At 44.3% G+C, this 20627-nt stretch overlaps 1 protein-coding gene across 1 annotated transcript in view; it reads right to left on the reverse strand.

The window, feature by feature from the left end:
• The window catches only part of SCML4 (Scm polycomb group protein like 4), a 119125-nt gene that overhangs the window by 42899 nt on the left and 55599 nt on the right, over window positions 1-20627 (reverse strand). Inside the window, exons 3-5 of the mRNA XM_075063428.1 lie at window positions 12919-13048; window positions 8715-8915; window positions 6417-6611 (exon numbers count right to left, since the gene is read on the reverse strand). Coding sequence (XP_074919529.1) covers window positions 6417-6611; window positions 8715-8915; window positions 12919-13048 — 526 coding nt within the window. The remainder of the gene's footprint in view (window positions 1-6416; window positions 6612-8714; window positions 8916-12918; window positions 13049-20627) is intronic.

The following is a 20627-nucleotide window of genomic DNA, read 5'->3' on the forward strand; positions in this document are numbered from 1 at the left end:
GCTTGAGAGGGCTAGAACCTGGGTTTGCTAGTCCCTTGGCAACTGGTGCATCCAAGCCACCCGTTGATAACTCTGGCAGTGCAGTGATTGACAGGCTGTGAGCTTTGTGGGCCCAAGAACTATAGAATGGGCTACCCATAAAGGACTTGACTGGCAGGGCTCCTGGAGTCCTTGATTGGTCCAGGTGTACTACTTAAACCTGGCGGGAACACCAGGAAGTAGCCTGTGCAACTAGGTGCATTCCCAGCTAGCTGCTGTGACAGACCCTGCTCTTTTGCCTTGTTTCTGGTTCCTGGCCTTTGGTTCCAGCTCCGGCTCTGGTTCCTGGGTTCTGGTTCTGATCCTCAGCTCTGGTTCTGGTCCCCTGGTTCCAGCTCCACCCACTCGGTCTGACTGCTCACACTATGTCTGTGATAGTGCCCCAAGAAGGAGCAGTGCCCCATTGTGCTAGGCCCTGTTCACACAGGAAGTCATGATCTCCGCCCCAATGTCTCACAGTCAAAGGGTATGGCTACACTTGGAATTTCAAAGCGCTGCCGCGGCAGCGCTTTGAAGTGTGAGTGTGGTCGGAGCGGCAGCGCTGGGAGCTCTCCCAGCGCTGCACGTAAACCACATCCTCTACGGGTGTAGCGTGCAGCACTGGGAGCCGTGCTCCCAGCACTGCCGCCCTGATTACACTGAGGCTTTACAGCGCTATATCTTGCAGCGCTCAGGGGGGTGTTTTTTCACACCCCTGAGCGTGAAAGTTGCAGCGCTGTAAAGTGCCAGTGTAGCCATACCCTAATTCACGAGGCAACAAAATGATTGTAACAAACAGTATGGGTTATGAAGAAGATGAGGGTAGCAACGGTAAGAATAGGCACAAGGCCTAGCTATGAATAGGACCTCATGGTTCTGGGTTCTCAGACATTTAAAACATTGTACATGATATATGCTTAAATAAATATATCAACAATTCCCGCCAGGCCTTTATGTAGCCATTAGCATTTGGCAGCTGACTGTGAGCATGAGCGAATAAGCAGGGTTGAAAGGGGACTACTTCATGATGTAACTCAAGAATAACTGCCCTAAAGTCACCATATGGGTTACATTCATTGGTGCACAGAGGCTAAAAGGCACATGCAATTTTAAAAGAAAGACCATCTAGATTCCAAACCAGAGAACGGAAACCATGAAAAACATTACTGCTTTGCATGATGTCCTATGGCGTTTTATTATGGGAATTTCACCTTTGATGTGAAATTCACACAGGTATACAAGGCCTTGCACAATCCTTCTGCACTAAGGACAAGGTATTATCATGACGAGTCCAGGGGCAGCTACATCAGAAGTAGCTACGGTGTGTGGGGGGAGGGATTGGTCTCTGCATTGCACATAACAGAGGACGTCTCTGTACTGACTCTGCTGCAAAGATGCAGAAGGAGGGGTTAGTAACTAGCCAGAGGAAGGTTCATAAGACACACAAGTATAGCAGGCCAAGCTCTGCTCCTACTTAAACCAGTGTAAATTTGGAGTTGTTCTATTGATGGCAACGGAGTGATTGAGGATTCACACTGCTATAAGTGGGAGTAGTAGTTGGTCAACTGGCTCTTTGTAGATGTGGCATGAAGGGGCTATGGTCATTTATCCAGTTCATAGACTGGAGTAGCAGCTGCATTTCAGCTCTTTTCTCTGGCTAAAGGTTGACAGGGTAGTCTTCACCATCCCCAGCGTCCCTCCTACACTTCATAGGCTTTAAGTGGCTAAAGTCAATTTCTCATTAAATGCTTTAATGTATTTTATGAGCCTGGACAATAAACTTGTAAATGCGTTTCCAAAACCAATAATAACTGAGTGTAGCAAGGATATATACACTGAGGTACTTAGTATAGTACAGTATGTGCCACCTCATTCAATCAAAATGCTGACTTAAAGGAAGCACAAGACCATCAACATGTATTATGCATCTATTCCCCAGTTTCACCAAAATCCTGTTTCATGGTGTCTCCTGGAGCGTATGGCTGAATGGGATTCAGCTGCACTACCGTTCCGTAGGAAAGTAATCTTTTCACTTATAGCAATGACATAACATACTGGGACTATATGGATTCCTCATGCTATGATGTGACAAAATAATCCCTTCAGTGGCTCATCATTGTCCACTTACCCCACACAAAACAGAGCCTGAACTACAACGACAGCATTTGCAAAGGGAGTAGCATGGCTGGAATAGTCTGCCACTCGCACTCAGGCTGAGTAGTACCAGGAAATGAATGGGACCAGTAGCACAGTAAGCTGCTATTCAAAGTGAGTAAGGATGGCAGAATTTGGATCACAGTTCTTCAGTCAGAACAGAGCCAGTGCTAGGCATAAGCAGATGAAGAAATTGCTTAGGGCCACGAGCAGCTCAAGAACCGCCCCCCCAATTAATTATTAGTATGTGTTGCATGTGTGTGTGTGTGAAATATTCCTTCTTAGGGCCCCCAATGGGCTAGCACTGGCACTGGCAGAAACCACGGTCACACTAAATAAACAAACCCTGCCCTGGTGCTGAATGGCTAAAAGACAAAAAATTATCCTGAATGCCCAAGAAAAAAATATTAAAGAAACAAAACTACATGTTATAATCAATCATTCTTATAATGCTGGATTCAAAGCTACGTTGCCACTCGTCACATCTACAGTGCAAATACTGTGGAGGACGGGAGCGGATGATGTTTCTTATCAGTTGCTCACTCCTAAATGGCTGAAAGTGATTGATGTGAAGCTGATATTAGCCATTCCAAACTAATAGCACCAGGTTGATGTATAATAGCGCTATGCTCTGTCAGATTCGCGTGTCGCGTGGCAAGCACCTGACTTAATGTGACTTCAGATGAAAAATGAAGGTAGTGGAATAGTCAATGGTTATAGAACCTTTCACCTCTAGTTCACTTGTTCCCATCCAAACCAGGCTGTTAGTGACAGAGACTTGTTACCACCTGGTGTCTCTTCCTCGTGAAATGAGAGGGCTATCTCAGTCCAGTTCCTAGTAGACAGATCTCCACATTACAAAAACCAGCATCACAATCAGACCCCCTTAGTGATAGCCTAAGCAGAGGCGCTAAGGACTGCATGCACATGAGATTCTCTCCCCTTGAGTTGGTGCCTCCAAGCCAGAAGTGATTTGAATGGGTCACTGTGGGAACCTCACACTGCTGCTTCCCCACCATATTCGGTAGCTAATGATAAGCATTTGTTTCCCAGCTCTGTTCACCTGGCTTCTTTCATAAACATTAACTGCACTTTAAAAAGGAAAGGAAAAATCATGTAGGTGACAGAGCAATAGTGCCCCCAATGGTCTAATAGATTATGACAGGAGGTGTGATATGAGATCACTGGGGCGCTGTCATTGCAAAATTCACTGATGTCGATAGTCGTGTTAGGAAAATACTTTTGAACAAACTGAGATTTGGAATTGTGGCTTCCAGGGGATTTTCTATGCTGCCTTTTGACATGTTATGACATTTGCACAAGGTGAGGTACAGTATAATCAGCATGTAATTGACACTCAATTTAATCATAAGTGTAAGTTCTGTCTCATTTTATTTCTGTTAACCGTATGAAAAAAGAAATTCTTTCCCCTCTTGGGGCTATTCACTCAGAACAGCCTCATGATCTACTCCGCAGTCAGAATGTGCAGCCAGATTCTGAAGTGACACTCCTCATTGACTGCCAATTGAGCACTAAGGCCAACACAAGTTCAGGGTGAAAAATGGTAATTCAAATAGTCCTTCAGAGATGGCAGATTATGGCCCAGCTGTTTTGTCAGTCATTTAGAATGAAAGAGTCTCTACCGTTACAGGACAAATGTCCTAAACTGGATGCCTAACCTTTGGTTCCTGAATCCACATTCAGGCTTGTGATTAAAAGCGGCCTCATGTTCAGAGGAGCTGAGCCCTCCAGTTCCCACTGATTTCCCACCCACCTGGCTCTCATCATTGGAGCCTACACTTCTCTGTATGTTGCTTTTCCTGCTATGCCCTTTGGTGTGTAAATGACACTCATTTGACACACTCACTGCCTCAATGCATTTACATTCCCTTACTACTTGCACTTGTTTCATGAACACACTACGGGTATGGCTACACTTGAAATTTCAAAGCGCTGCTGTGGCAGTGCTGCGGGAGCACTGCCGCGGCAGCGCTTTGAAGTGTGAGTGTGGTCGGAGCACCAGCTGGAGGGAGAGAGTAAACTGTGCAAGGTCACTTCATCGCTGCACATAAACCACATCCTCTACGGGTGTAGCTTGCAGCGCTGGGAGCCGCGCTCCCAGTGCTGCAGCACTGATTACATTGAGGCTTTACAGTGCTGTATCTTGCAGCGCTCAGGGGGGTGTTTTTTCACACCCCTGAGCGTGAAAGTTGCAGCGCCGTAAAGTGCCAGTGTAGCTATACCCTTAGTCTGATGTTTTACAGGGGTAGCTGTGTTAGTCTGTATCAGCAAAAACAACAAGGAGTCCTTGTGGGACCTTAGAGACTAACGAGTTTACAGCTGGTCTGAATTTGGTGCTCATAATTATGCTCAGTTTGGCCACAGATACTGGTTCACATGGGACATCAGAGGAGACACTGCAGTGCTGTCTTTGGGAAGGATGAGAGGAACTTTGCTAGTGCAGGTAAAGACAAAGGAAAGCAAGCTCTGCAGGGCCGCTATGTTCCCCACCTCATGCAGGTGGGAGAGAGGGGGAATGGCATGGGGTGGGAGTAGCTATGCTGGTGAATGCACATGGCACTGTGTATAGACCTTGCACAGTTTACTCTCTCCCTCCAGCAGTGAGTGGATCCAGAGGGAGAGCAGTCACAGATCCCCTCCCCGGCTGCTCCTGAGGCAACGTAACAGCATGCTGCTCCTTACTTTGGCCTTGTGGCAAAGCCGTGACTGACCCCTATATCTAATGCAGCCAGTGTTTTCTGAAACAGCTGCTACGAAGTGACATTGTAAAGGAGATGCAGAGAGTACAAAATAGCCACATCTAATGAATCGTAGCCTTCCATCAGAAACAGACTTTCCCCACAAAGCCTCCAGGCAGCAGGCCTTCAACTATTACACAAATATCCAGGATTCACAGGTACATTAGGGGTGCTGGAAATGCCTTATACTGAGCAGGACGATACAACTTTTCAATGCTTGGTTTCCTAAATCTCTTCCCTCATAATATGTGGCTTCAGAGTGTGGTGACAGTTGCATCAGTTTTCCAGAAAAGTCTGCTCCTGCATGGATTGTGCACTGCAAACTCCCACTAGCATGGTGTGTAAAGAAGGCAGGGTTAGGGTCTTCCTGAGGAATGAGTGATTTGGGGGTCATAACTGTGGACACTATAGCATTCTTCTCACAATTGCAGACAAGTAACTCCCTTGTGTAGACCAGGCCTAAGATAGAGAGGGTGGGTTGTTCCTTAGTCATGCTTGCAGCCTAGGGGACTCTACAGCATAGTGGGTGTGATCAGAGTCAATTTGAAAAAAGACAGCTCAAAGCAAGTTGTGTCTTTTTTTTTAGGGAGCAGCAGGTTTTATTTCTCTGTTTTGGGCCTCTTGTCTGTTCTGAATTGTACGAAATAAAGTAGTGTTACATTGCAACTTTCTGCAAGAGTATCCTATGCTTTTATTTAAATTTCTCTCTTTGTAGGCTGTGAAGCATAACACTCCCTTAAAACACACAGCATCTGCAAGACCTAGCAATATTAAATCATCAAGCACTCTGTGTGTGTGTGTGTGTGTGCGTGCACGCATGCGCATTGCTTGATGTTTTGGTTTTCAATGCATGGTTTGTTTCGTCTATATCTTCTTTAGATTGTAAGGTGCAGAGACCTTCCTTTTTCTGTTTGTACAGCACTGAGCACATTGCCTGTGCTCAGCAAATAATAAACCAAATCTTTTAAAGAATCACATATCCAATCTAGATTTATACTCACTACGTAGGTCTAAAAGTGAGAGAAGTTGGGCCTGATTCTAATCTCAGTTTACCACTATGTAAATCCAGAATAGTTCTGCTAAGGTAATGGCATTACCCTGGAGTTATAGTAGGTAACTAATAGGAACCTGGCCCAATGTGTTGGATTGCTTACAAATTGCCACAAGCTACATACAGAATAGCTTTCTTTCCCGGTCTGAGTAGTGGGTAACTAGTGGGGGGTGGAGCAATTTACCAAGGGCATGCCAGTGATGGAGAATCCACCAATTTTTAAATCAAGATTGGATGTTTTCATAAAAGATCTGTTGTAGGGATTAGTTTGGGGGAGTTCTACAGCCTGTGTTATACAGGAGGTCAGACTAGATTATCACAACGTTCTTTTCTGGCCTTGGATTCGATGAGAGTTGTCTTCTGGCTGAGCACTGAAAAGCCTCATTTTTATTGGTCCTCATCACATCTTTAACAGTTGTTGAATCAAAACCCACCTGACTCCAGCCTTCCATTCTCATACTGCGTTGGGTTTCCAGAGGTGCTGCTGTACTGTGGGAAAGGCTGATTACTGAAGAGATTGTCACACAGGAGGCTGCGGCAGAGCTTCTTGAGGAAGCGCAGGACATAGCCAATGCTGTTCACTACTGGCAGGCTCAGGAGGTGCTGCTTCCCATCAAACGAAGCAGAAACTGAAAAGCAAGTGAGGACAATTCAGTACACTCAACGATGCATGGGAGCAAAACAGTCTAAGAGGTCTTTTTAATGGTGCATGAAAATGGTTCCAGGCAATGTTTGTTTTGGTTGCATAGAATATTTTCCATAGAGAGGGATCTGAAACACAACCCTAGATCCAGATCCAAATTTTGCAGCTGGCCCTGACCTTTGTAATGGAGTAACCTCAAACGCTAGCCTTACCAGGACTTTGATGAAGATCAGATCTGAAGACGAACTTTGTGGCTCAAGTAGTGGAAAGTGGGGGTGCGTTGAGATTGGGAAGCATTTGAAGAAAATATTTATGTAAAGGAGTTAGGCTGGAAGGAGGTGAAGTCTACAGCCTGAAATTGTGTTGGCAGCCTCACCCAACTTCCTGTCAGAAGGAGGCAAGTGGGTGGTGAGCGAATAAGGAGCTACTTCCTGGATAAGGGCTTCAAGTCTCCTAGATCCAGGAAGTTCATCTGCAGAGATGACTCCAAGAAAAGGGCAAAAGATTTCCACTCTGCTTCCTGGTGGAAGGACTCGTGTTCCTCTGTTTGTTGGATGCTTCTTACTGGGAGTGGGAGATGATGGGCCAGATCCTCTGCTGATGTAAATCAGCATAGTTCCATGGACTTCAATGGAGCTGTGTCAATTTATATCAGCTGAAGTTCTGACCCAATATCATTTTTTAAGAGTAGAAACAACTGTGATGCCATTTGTTCCTAATGGTCACTCCTGTCCCTTTTCTGTTGCTGCTGGGAGGGAAGGAAGAGAAAAAATATCTGAACAAGGTTTTCTGCTTTGGTACTTGAGTTTGATTCTAATCAGAAGACCCGAGTCTAATGAATTGTTCAGTCCTGGCCCATAGGGCAATTCCCCGAGTAATGTTAATGAGAATCATGCTCACGCAAGGAGAGAAGAATAAATGAACAGTAGAAACCTCACACTACACTGCACTGCTCACCGCTGATTTGCATGTTTTCAGGAATGAGTTAGAATAATTTGCTGAGTGTATCTGGGTTCTCTCAAGAAAGCTGTAGCTGGAGTTAAAGTGCCCAAAGGGGAAACAAAAGGAGGAGAGAGGAATCTTTAAGTGCTGCCCAGCAGGACAGAGCTCTAGTCACAAAGCAGAGGGAGAGTCTCAGTGTTAGGGGAAAGCTGGGGTGGTCCTTGCAATGCAGGCTGGACTAGATCCTGAGTGATTTCAGTCTTACTGCTTGCTTGCAGCTCTCTATCTTCAGGAGCTCATTTGAAAATTATTATTTTTATTTTATTCCTTTGTTCCAAAGCAACAACCCAAACCTGCTATATAAAAAGTATTCATGCTAAGCCTTCAGTTCACAGTGATCTCTGCTCTCAGCTGCCCCAGACATGGACCCAAATTCTAGTCTCTATCCTTCATTGGGGTTCCATGGGTGTGGCTGAGAGCAGATCTGGCCCATGGATAGTACACAGAGGGCAATCTTGTACCAATGAAGTCAATGGGTGTTTTACCTAGGAGTAGTATTTGACCCACCCATAATGCATATAGCTTAAGCAAATGGATAATGCTGTGTGTCACTGTACAATTAAATTTAATACGCAGTCTGTGTTAGTCCAATCCTTTTGTTTCCCCTGTAAAGCTTCTTTTTCCACTGTTTGATTAAAAAAACCCTCTTGAACCAGGAAAAAAAGTGAGAAGACAAAGGGAAACTAATTTAAAAATGAGATAGGAAATTGAAGTTCTTTTGATATTTGATTTTTACTGACTGCTTTGTTGAGCCAAACAAATGACATTTTCAAATGCACGATGTGTTCTGTCAATAACAAGAACTAGCTTCCAAGCTAGATCTACAAGAACTGTAATCACTTAATAGCATTCCAAAAACAGATACCGTTGTCTCTTGCGCCAATATACCGTATACCTGGAGCCTAATTCTAATCTCAAATCTGTACAATTCCATCGACTTCAGTAGAGTTACTCCTAACTTCTGGGGGTGGAAATGAGGCTGGGCTGATGATTTGAATAACGCTGATATGATCTTGAGATTTAAAGGGAAGGTTATGATTTTATAGCACTTTCAGATTTATTGCAAAGCCTTTTTTCAATGTTTTACCTGACACCATCTCGCCTCCATAGCCCTGCTTGACAAGTGAGAAGACAGTCTTTTGCTGATGAGCGCAGTCAATGCATGCCTGAACTGCCTGCTGTAGGACCATGGAAGGTCTTTCAGGGCCAAAGTGATCTGGAAGCTGTTGCACTTTTTTCCTCTCAAGGTATGGCCCCATGTTTGCCTGTTTGTTGACGTAAATGCAGACTGTAGACACAAAATCCCAACACAGTCGTTAAAAGATATTCACATCACAACCAACCCTGTTTTCTGGTTTTGTATATTTCATGATATTTAATTAAGATTCCTTTCCAGTGTGAAATATCATGATGCACAGACACAAATTACTAAATGCTGCTGGTTTTACACCCATTGGATGAGTAAAGGAAGTAGAAATTGGCCCTGTATTATATTTGGATAAGTGATGACAAGTCACTTGCAATTAAGGAAGTTACTGAAAAAACTGCTGAGTCATGTGCGATACTAAAAATGTCATGCTGTGCAAAATTCTGTCTCTGTGCCTGCTCACAGAGACTGTCACAGACTCCTGAGCTCAAACGCCATGTGCTTCTTCCTGATTGTGTCATATGACCAATGACACTGTGAAAAGTTTCTCACGTACAGTGAAACTAAGCCTGGAGTTTAGAAGCCCCACAGGAAGGCCCTCTGCACCATTTAAGATTTGCAGTGGGGCTGTGTATGGAAAAGAGGGTGCGGGCCAGCTAGCAATATGATCTGTACACCTCAGGCGGTCATGCATGCAAACCTCAGAAAGGTGGTTGCTAGGGGCGATTTCTGGACAGAGTGGGGGCACGACTAGGCCCTGGCGTTGTGTACACAAACTGCTATCCTGCAACAGGCACTGTGTGGGAGATTTACATGCTGAGCCTTTCCAAAGCAGAAGTGAAGCGAACTGCTGACTTTGCTGCCTCCAAGCTCCTCAGGAACCATCATACCCTGCAAAGGCAGAATAGTTCACTCCACACACTCAGCTGCTACCATCCCAAGCCCTCAGAGAAGCGAGGGCAAAAGTTTGCCCCTATATTGAAAATGTTTAGAATAGAGAAGTTGAGAATATGGATAACAGTAATTGGATGGGTAGCTGCCCAATAGAGGGCACTGGTGGGACTAAAACTGTATGTAGGCAGCAGCACTTTGAACCGTTCTGCAGCACCGTTTCGTAAAATGTATACCGGAGTTAGGGGGCCCAACTATACCTAGATAATCTTTGTTAACACCTGGCTAGCAGGAGCCTTGTTTAAGCATGCGGGAGGTTATCTCAGTTTCAGAGTGACTATAGATGAGCCCGTGGTGAGTAAGACAAGGCCTGGGTAAGTCTGAAGTAAGATATATTATAATAGCTGACTGAGTGTGCTAGAGCTGTCATCTTCCAGGCAATATAACATCATCCTCTGACAGAAATTGGATATATGACAACAAATATCAAACATAGCGGAGGACTTGGTGACAGCTGTGTAATGTTGGAAGTAATATACAGTTTGCATCATCATAATGAAAATCTAGTGCTAATGTCACAGTGCACTCTAACGGTTATGATATAGCCACTCATATTGAACAACAGGAAGGACTCCAGCCATAAATCCTGGGCAAATATGAATATAATAGCAATAATACTTAACACTACATAGTGCTTTATATCTTCAAAGCGCTGTACATAGAAAGATGGAGCTGGGGCTGGGAGCAGGGCTGTGGCTTCTGGGGTGGAGGGAGAGCACAGACAGGGATAAGGGGGCCGTGGCCAGGGCTGAGGCTGGAGGTGGGGCCAGGGCTAGGAATGGAGCCCTGGCCAGGAGCTGAGGCTGGGGGCGGGGCCGGTAGTGGGGCCATGGCCAGGTGTGGAGCTGTGGCCGGGCCCTGGTTGGGGGCTGAGGCTGGGGGCAGGGGCAGGGGCAGGGGCAGGGCCAGGGCCAGGGCCAGGGCCAGGGCCAGGAGCTGGGGCCCCAGCTGGGGGCAGAGCCAGATCTGGGAGGACAGCAGGACTGGGAGGTACTCCCCCCCATGGAGGCTGGCCTTGGCCTTGCTTCACCCCCCCCCAAACATTCATCCGCTATTGGGGAACCTCTGATAGAATAAGGTGCCCCAACTACTCCTGTTCTTTTTTCTGGTAGAATAGAATATCAAGACTTGATTCCTATCTGTGTTTGTGTTTCTGAATTTGGCTCTGGAATCTGTTTCATTTGCCTAAAACTGGATTTGGTCATTTGCAGCACCCCATTCTTGGTCTTAAGAATGAATAAGAAGGATTTGGTGGAAGGAGGCATCTCCTGGATAACATTTAGTCTCTTGACATTTAAGAAACAGAGGGATTTTTTCAAAAGGGCATAAATGATTTAGGACAGGGATTCTCAAACTGGGGATTAGGACCCCTCAAGGGGTCATGAGGTTATTATATCAGGGGTCGTGAGCTGTGAGCCTCCACCCCAAACCCCTCTTTGCATCCAGCATTTATAATGGTGTTAAATATATTAAAAAGTGTTTTTAATTTATAAGGGGGTCGCACGCAGAGGCTTGCTATGTGAAAGGGGTCACCAGTACAAAAGTTTGAGAACCACTGATTTAGGAGCTCAAGTTTCATGAACTCTGTTTCCAGCAATGTCACAGACTTGAAGAAGTCACTTCACCGTTGTGCCTCTCCTTACCCTTCTGTAAATTAGGAATAACAAAATCTATCTCACCAAGGTATTGTGAAGCTCTGTTATTTAATATATGTAAAGCACTTTGTGATCCAGAATGTAAGAAACTAAATAAATGCAAAATATTATATTCTTATTAGAATGCTACCAGAAAAGAAGAAGTGAGGTTTTTCCTTTGCATGCCTGATCTAAGGAGGATTTTTGGTTTTGTTTATATCAAACATTATCAAACCTTTTTCTGTATCAAAGTCTCAGGATAAATCCACCCTCCTCCAAATTATGGCCTGCTTCTCCTCTCACTTACATGACTTAAATAGTTACTTCTGATAACTCCAACGTCAGTGGGAAGAGAATCAGGCCCGTATTTTCCATAAATCATTAAACCTTGTCAGACAGAAAGGGCCAGACCCTCAGCTGGTATAAATCAGCATGAGTGAGGTTGATGGACCAATGCTGGTTTACACCAATTGAGAATCTGACCCAGAGTCCTTAGATCACATTCCTCCCTCTCCAAGAAATGTAAGTTTCTTCTTTTCCCAAAATTAAATTAACAGGTGCCTTAGGTTCACACTACACCATTGATTCCGGTTATTGCTTCATCAGTGCCGGTGCATCTCTGATATTAGAAATGCAAGTGCATGGGAGAGGTTGATATATTTATTCATGGGAAATAGATTTGAGATCTGTTCCAAATCTGGATTAAAAACACTGAAGCAGGACTTCTATACATGTGCCTGAGTCTCCACTTCTCTGTACCTTGTATAGGTATTCACATCTATTCAAAGTGTGCATAAAATGCTAAAAAATCAGAATGATATTGTTTACCTGAACTTTGCACAGAGGGAAAAGACAATACAAGGTGCAGGACAAAGGAGAATCAGGTCCACTGACTCTCTTAACCAACCCTCAAACTACTCAGTCAAAGGCCATGTCTAGACTACGCGCCATATCGGCGCGTTAAAATCGATTGCTCGGGGATCGATATATCCCGTCTAATCTAGACGGGATATATCGATCCCTGAGCGCACTTATATCGATTCCGGAACTCCACCAACCCCAACGGAGTTCCGGAATCGACATGGCAAGCCGCAGACATCGATCCCGCGCGGTGAGGATGGGTGAGTAAATCGATTTTAGATATTTGACTTCAGCTACGTTATTCACGTAGCTGAAATTGCGTATCTAAAATCGATTTTACCCCGTAGTGTAGACCAGCCCAAAATGTAAACCTAGGTGCCGGAACTAGGGATGCCTCACCCCCTGGGTTGAAGTGGTTTCCATCATACACAGGGTTTACAGTTTGTTTCAAAGGCTCTCAGCACCCCCACTGCACAAATTGTTCCAGCACTCCTGAATGTATAGTCTTATTAAAAGTTACAGCTCAGAAGGCAACGTGCTCCATCTCTGCTCTGTGTGTTTAGCAATCAGTTTAGCAGGCAAACGTACTAAATCCTTCAGTATGCATTTTGCAGGGATTAAGTTTGCTATAGAAAGCACAAGTATCAAACTACTATATCTGCCCACTGCTTTGCAATGTGGCATTTGATTCAACATACCGGTGACAGCTTGTGGGGCAGCCGAATTGGGTATTGTAGCTGCATCCTGAGGGATTGAACTAATATCAGGTTCTGGTGTGCTTCTTGGAGGAGAGATTGCTAAGGGAGTCATCAGGACACGAGACTTCAGCTGCAAGACATAACCAGTATGGGTAATGAAAATATGTACAGTGCATTTGATTTGTATCCCACATGTTTCACTTCCACTGAACTCCCACTTATTAGCAATTTGCTCTCGCATCATTTTACTTCCAGCCAAGAGACACCTTTCACTCTTTGAAAGATAATGGTCTGAAAGAAACTGACATTGATCTGCAATAAGCAGTAACACGTTAAGTAGTAGGATACAATATTATACCCCCACTGAGTACTTATTTACACTTGATCAAAGTGGATGTACAATCAAACAAATCACAATGGTCGCATTTTACACACCCTTTACTCAGGTTTAAATAACTAGGCAAGGCTCAAAGCAGCAGAGAATCGGGCTCTTTATCTACATAGTAATTTAGGGCCAAGTTTTGCTCTCAGTTACACAAGTGTAAATCTGGTGCAAAACTCAATGACTCAAGTGAAGCTAATGAAAACAGGATTTGGCTCTTAACATGGTTTGTGGGTTAGTGTCATGTTACTACATAGTCAGTGTCAACTGTTACATAGTTACACTTAGGAATCCTGCTAACTTTGCGATATGCTTTGGAGACAAAGAGTTCATCTACACAGAAAAACAAGAACTGCCACAGTGAGTCTCAGAGCCCAGGTCAACTGATTCTGGCTCACAGGTCTCACAGTATAGAGCTAAATATAGCAGTGTAGACGGTCAGGCTTGGACTGGAGCCTGGTTCTGAAGGCTGGCAAGGGAAGAGGGTTTTTTTGCCGTGTAGACATATCCATAAGCACCATGAGTATTTACTGTGTAATAATACAGTGTGATTACACTTACAATACCAGGCAATGTCTATCCAATCAAATGATGGCCGGTTACCTTGTAATTAAAGAGTGCTGGCATGATGATCTATGAGTCCTGAAAGCATCACCCTCATTTTTCTTTTGGTATAGTGATAAGCTTCAAGAACACATGACTGAATATTGGCTATTCTCCAGCACCCAAAAAGGTGAATTCCACATTCTGCATCAGCCAGTTCAAGATGTTCTTACAACTGGTTTTTCTTTGTTTTTAATGGACAAACTACAGAATGCTACAGAACAATGGTTTGGGGAAAATTAAACAAACTTTCACATCTATACTCATTATAAGGGATGTCGCTGCCTGTGAACCTTCACTCAAACCAGCGAAGGTGTGCAAAGCATCCTTTAGGTTCTAAAGAAGTTGGTACCATTAGCTGAAACACCAAACTGTGACCAAGATCTTGTGGAGAGACAGATACTCTTTGATAAAGGCTCATCTTGTCCAACAATTCATTGGTAAGATGGGTATCTGCCAACGGTTGCAAATGCCTAAAACAGCTACCACTTCGGTTCATCATGGTGGTAAAAACAGCTGGATCAGGAATCTGATCCGAAATCCATGGAAGTCAATAAGAGTCTTTCCATTGTATTTCATGGACTTTGGATCACGCCCCAAATACAGACTCATTCCAATTATTGCTTCAGCAAAGTTATTGCTTCAGCATCTCTTGAGCTCAGTTGTGTAATAATACCACCATCTAGCGCTTATATAGTGCTTTTCATCAGTAGGTCTCAAAGCACTTTACAGAAGAGAGCAGTATCATTTTCATTACTTCCTCGCACAACATACAATCAACCTGTGGAACTCATTGCCAGGGATGTTGTGAAGGCCAAAAGTATAGTTGGGTTCAAAAAAGAATTAGAAAACTTCATGGAGGATAGTTGCACCAATGGCTATTGGCCAAGATGGTCAGGGATGCAACCCCATGCTCTGGGTGTCCCTCTGATTGGTAGAAGCTGGGACTAGATGACAAGGGGTGGATCACTTCATAATTGCCCTGTTCTGTGCATTCCCTATGAAGCACCTGGCACTGGCCACTGTCAGACAACAATTTATTGGAATAGGTGGATCAGCAGTCAGCCCTAGGGTGACTGTTCTTACAACTGTTCTTACAGATGAGAAAACTGAAGCACAAAGAAAGGAAGCAACTGGCTCATGGTCACCCAGAAGCAGAGCTGGGACTAGAACCCAGATCTCCTGAATCCTGGGACAGGGATTGAGCCACTAGGCCACACCATCTCCCCCAAAGCAAATACTTTTATATTCTCAATAAAAAAACAACAACTTGTTGTTGCAGTTTCTGTTGGAACTATCTACTTAACCCAGCCTGCCATACAGCCAGTCCTCCATCCTTAAAAACACTTCTTCATGAGGTTTATAAAACCTAGCCCTTCCCTCAACGGGGACTTGCTCCAGAATGCTTGATACAATATATACCTAATAAAATCAAATCTAAACTTCATCAGGCAGTCACTGTGCTCTTTCTTGTATCCCAGCCCTCTCTGTTGTCTGATTATACTGTGAGCTCTTTAAGGCAGGGACTTCATCTCATTGCTATCTGGAAAGAAACAAGCTCATTTGTAGTACTATAGAACAATAATACGATCACGATTACTTAATCTTATTGTGAAGACACAAAGCAAAAGCCCCTGCATTTGGTATTCCTAGTGGCCCCTGGTGAAAAATCAAAACCAGGGGACTGACTAGCATATTCAAAGGAGCTGAAATATTTTTGAGATGATTGCAGAGTTATTATTCCCTACTCTCCCTACCCCCCACCCCCAGGTTCATGGGGCAGAAGGATGCGCAAGTGTGGGCAGGAGATATTGTATATTAGCATTTTGTACAGTGGCTCAACTAGCTCATTGATTAAATGGGTTACTGTGATGTTAGTTGTGTCATTATTCATTACGATAAATAATGATCCATATATAGTACTAGAGGGGTGCCTGGTGGTTTATAAACAAGTAAGATGATCAATGGCACTTAAGTCAATGGAGGAAGAGGGGGTTTAAACATATGCTAAAAGTTAAGAATTGGTTAAGTGCTTTGCTGAATCAGGGCCTAATTGTTCAATCCATTTCTGAAGCGTGTTAAGCTCTTGGTCCTAATAAGATCTTGTGGCAATGAGCTCCACAGACTAATTGTTCATTGTTTTAAAAAGCATTTCCTTCACCAGTTTTAAATTTGCTGGGATACCAGGTTATAAAACATGGCAGCTCCTGATGTTAAGTCAATGCACAGGTCAGGCCTGCAGGGAGCTAGCAGGGCAGGTAATTCATTCTGGTCTATTCTTTAGTAGCATTATGCGCAGTTCAAGACTTATAGAACCTTTGGGTGTTAAAATTAGAATTGAGAAAGTCTTCTCAGAGCCACTGGTAATTTTTAAACCATTAAAATCAATGGCGGTGGAAGGGGGGAGGATAAGCATTGAAAAGTCTTAAGCCGGAGCTTGTTTGGTGTTTGCAAAATGTGGTAAGTCAGAAAGTGAAATTGTTAGTTTATCCGTGGTAGCGTGGGTTGATGCTACGAAACTTACAGGGTCCCTCACGCTGGAGTTCTGTGCTTCTTCTCTCAGTTAGGGTTGCCAGCTGTCTAACTGCACAAATCCAAACACCCTTGCCCCACTCCTGCCATGCCTCAGCTCCAAGGCCCCACCCCCCACTCTCTCTCCCTCACCCTCATTCACTTTCACCTGGCTGAGGCAGGGAGTTGGGGTGAGGGGGATGTGGGCTCTGGGCTGGGGGTGGGGCCAAGGGGTTCAGAGTGTGCAAGGGGGCTCTGGGCTGAGCCTGGGGCAGGGGGTTGGGGTGCAGGAGAGGGTGCAGGGTGTGGGAAGGGACTTGGGGCTGGGGCAGGGGTGTGAGTGGGGGTTGGGGTGCAGGCTCTGGGAGGCAGTTTGGGTGTGGGACAGGGCTCAGAGCTAGGCCAGGGGGTTGAGGTGTGAGAGGGGCGAGGGGTGCAGGCTCCGGGTAATGCTTACCTCAGGCAGCTCCAAGAAGCAGCTGGCATGTCCAGCTCCTAGGCTCAGGGCAGTCAGGCAGCTCTGTGCACTGTCCCTGCCTTCAGGCACCTCCTCACATCTCCAGTTGGCTGTGGTTCCTGGCCAATGGGAGCTGCAGAGTCAGCGCTTGGGGTGGAGGAAGTGTGCAGAGACCCCTTGGCTTCCCCTGCACCTATGAGCCAGTGGGGTGTGCTGGTTGCTTCTGGGAGCTGCATGGAGCCAGGACAGGCAGGGAGGCTGCCTTAGCCCCACTGTGCCGCAGACTGGACTTTTAGTGGCTATTAAAATCTCCTGGGGTGGTTACAGTAGCCACCGGGAGATCGATTCAGATTCCAGGAGACTCTCAGTCAATCCAGGAGGGTTGGCAACCCTATTCAGTCCAATTTGGTTGGTTTGTTTTTGTTTCGGAGAAGAGGCACCTAAAAGTGGTACTTTATTTATGGTTTGGCTGTTTGTCCTTCTTAGTGACTCACAGCAGGCTGGCCTCAAACTTGACTCACACACACTAGTCCTCCCTAGCCCTCAAGAATTCAAGTCTCCTGAATCACTTTAACAGGAGCCCTTTGTGAGGTGAGCACTGCAGATCTGTCAGCTTATGCAACTTTAGTGGCACATTCTTGGCCTTCTTTTAAGTTTTCTTCTGCATCTTCATCCTAGTTGGTGCAGGTGAGGCTGGTGCACAAGAGCAAATAAACAGGGTACTAGACTGCCATGAACTCAGTAGTTTGGAAGCCTCTTCTTTCAGTTTTAGTAAACAGTTTTCTGCAAATCTAATTAAAACTGAATTTGCATGAAAGCATCCATGTTCAAATAAATGCCACTTCTAGGAGGGAAGGAAGGGGGAAATTTTATACTTAGACCATAATAAAGTAAAGGCAGGATTACAGGAGATGACATAGTAACAGTGCTGCTGAAGCTTAAATGCCTTTGGAGACTGAATATCTCAGTCTGAGTTACTGCTGTCCATGAGTTTCTGAATATTTAATACCAACACTCTTCTTATCTTGGGCTGACTCTGTTCTACTGGAAATCTAACGAAACCCATGATGGACAGTGAGTTTGTGCAGAAAATAAGGCAGATGTGGAAGAAAAATGAAAAACAGAGTGAGCCAGACAGTCAGAGCAAATGTGTTGAAATGGTGTAGAATATATGGAAAATCCTCCCTGTAAATCATTCAGATATGTTTTATGTACAGAGTCAAAATGAAAAGCTCATGAATGATTTGTGGGAATATAGCTAACCATGCCCCAACCACTATGACAACAGGGTAGTGGAAACGTCAGAGCAAATGATTCAGGGGCAGGCTGTTCAGTAGTTAAACCAATCCAATAGATGATACAGTATGTAAATTAGATCCATGCCCTGATCGTATATTTCTTATTCACGCATAAGTGTCATTGATGACAGTGAGCATTTTACATAAGTGGTACTGTACATTTAGCCTTAAAGAAAGGCACTGGATTGAGTCACGGGGTGTTTTATTCATATAGCTAACCCATTACTTATGCCACCATACGCTGAGAATTAAGACCGAAAGAGAGGGCCAGCATTCTTAGTTTTCTGGGCAGATTCTCTGTTACAATGTAGAATGCTTCAATGGATCCTGAGCCAATCCAGACAATTCAGATTAGAGCAGGCTTCAGACTTCTCCAGCGTGCGCTGCTGCCAGAAGCCATCTGCAGTATGTTCCTCTCCTCTGGCCCACTCACATGCGCAACAAAGACATAGCTGAGGCTCTGGCCCAAAATATGTATTGTTACTAATGTTCAGTACATAGGAACAAATTTTCCAGAGCTTTGTCAGGGATGGAGCTAATGTTTTGCTACTGGTTTTAACGAGGTCAAGATTTGACCAGTTGAAACCAGTGGACGTTTAGCTTGAGTAATGTTTATAGGACTGGGTCCTTTGTACACAAAGAATGAAATCCTGTCCCCACAGAAATCAGGGGGAGTTTTATCATTGACTTCACTGGGGCCAAGATTTCACCTAAAAAGTCTGCACATACAAAAGCATGCGGTCTATTTTGTCAACAGTCTGTCTATCTATCTTAAGTACTTATATGCCCTCCTAGCCACGGTATCTGAGCACCTCACAATCCTTGCAACTCCTCTCTGAGGTAGAGAAGTGCTATTATCCCTATTTTACAGATGGGAAACTGAGGCACAGTGAGACTAAGGGTAACATTTTAAAAAATGCCTAAGTGACTTAGGAGTCTAAGTGCCATTTTCAAAAGTGATCTAGGCAATTAGAAGCCTTAGGGTATGTCTACACTGCAATTAGACACCTGATTCGGACTCGGGCTGAGGGGCTGTTTAACAGCAGTGTAGACCTACAGGCTCAAGCTGCAGCCGGACCTCTGGGACCCTCCCACCTTGCAGAGTCCTAGAGCCAGGGTTCCATCCTGAGCCCAAATGTCTACCCTATAATTAAACAGCCCTGCAGCCTGAGCCAACTGGCATGGGTCAGTCACAGGTTTTTAATTGCAGTGTAAACATACCCTATGTTCCATTGCCTTTCAGTGAGACTTCAGCTCTTAAATGGCTTTTGAAAATGGAATTTAGGCTGCTAAGTCACTTTAGTACCTTAGAAAGTGTTACCATAAGTGACTTGCCCAAGGTCACGCAGGAAGGCTGTAGCACAACAGAGAATTAAACCTGGGTCTCCTGACTCTCAGTCCAGAACCCTTAATGAGGGACCATCCTCCCTAAACTTCTGGTATTCACTTTGGACACTTCGGTGACACATTTTTCCTCTAGGAATTCCTACTCTTTGAAGAACAAGGGAAGCAAATTTATACCCCCTTCTAAGTAATAGCAAGCGCTTATTTCTGCAACTTTGCCTCACATTGCCTCGCTTATACTCATGAGTTGTCCTATTGGTTTCAGAGAAATCATACACATGAATAAGTGCTATTCAGTAATCATGAAAGGTTGCAGAACTGGGCTTTATGGCTGTAATTCTGCAACTGGTTCCCCAAGGTGGTACCTGTTCCCACGTGGAGGCTTCCTGAAGTCAATGGGGCTCATTGACTAAATAGGTTCAAGGGTCCACCTTTGTCAATTTGACTGTGGGATAACAAGCATGGGCCCTTACACAAACTAGAGATATTGCCAGAGGTCTTCAACTAGAAGGTAATGAAAACTAGAGCTGGGAGAAATTTTTTCAGTGAATAGTAATTTAGATGAAAAGTGTGTTTTTCGGACGCCAAAACTTATTTGCAAATTTGGGTTTGAATCAAGTGAATAATTTTGTACAGGAAAAAAAAAGATTTATTTTAAAAGTCAAAATAGTATCTTTCAGCCATTTTGGAACATAATATTTTGACTTTTTGTTTCAAAATGTTTCATTTTGAAATGTAACGACTTTCTTTAAAACAAACAAGCAAATAAAAAGGATGAAAAATACCCCCAAATTGACATCAAGCAAAAACCTGAAAAATGTTTGTTTCAGGTCAAACAAAACATTTAATTCAACCTGAAATGATTTTTTTTATCGTTTCAGCAAGAAAAACAGGAAAAATTCAGCTTCAATTCAAACGGAACCAAATTTTTAATCAAATTATTTGGTTAGGTCTGTGACACCTCCCTCCCAACCCTCCCATAAAAATCAGTAATTCACTCAGCCATACTGGAAACATACCCTACCATATACTGCAGTAACACCCATGGACCTGGAATGAGTTATGCGTCAAGTGTCAGCATTAACAATTCAGACCATCATTTGTCATGAGTTGT

This window comes from Chelonoidis abingdonii, chromosome 3 (genome assembly GCF_003597395.2).
Source record: "Chelonoidis abingdonii isolate Lonesome George chromosome 3, CheloAbing_2.0, whole genome shotgun sequence".
Taxonomy (NCBI): Eukaryota; Metazoa; Chordata; order Testudines; family Testudinidae; genus Chelonoidis; species Chelonoidis abingdonii.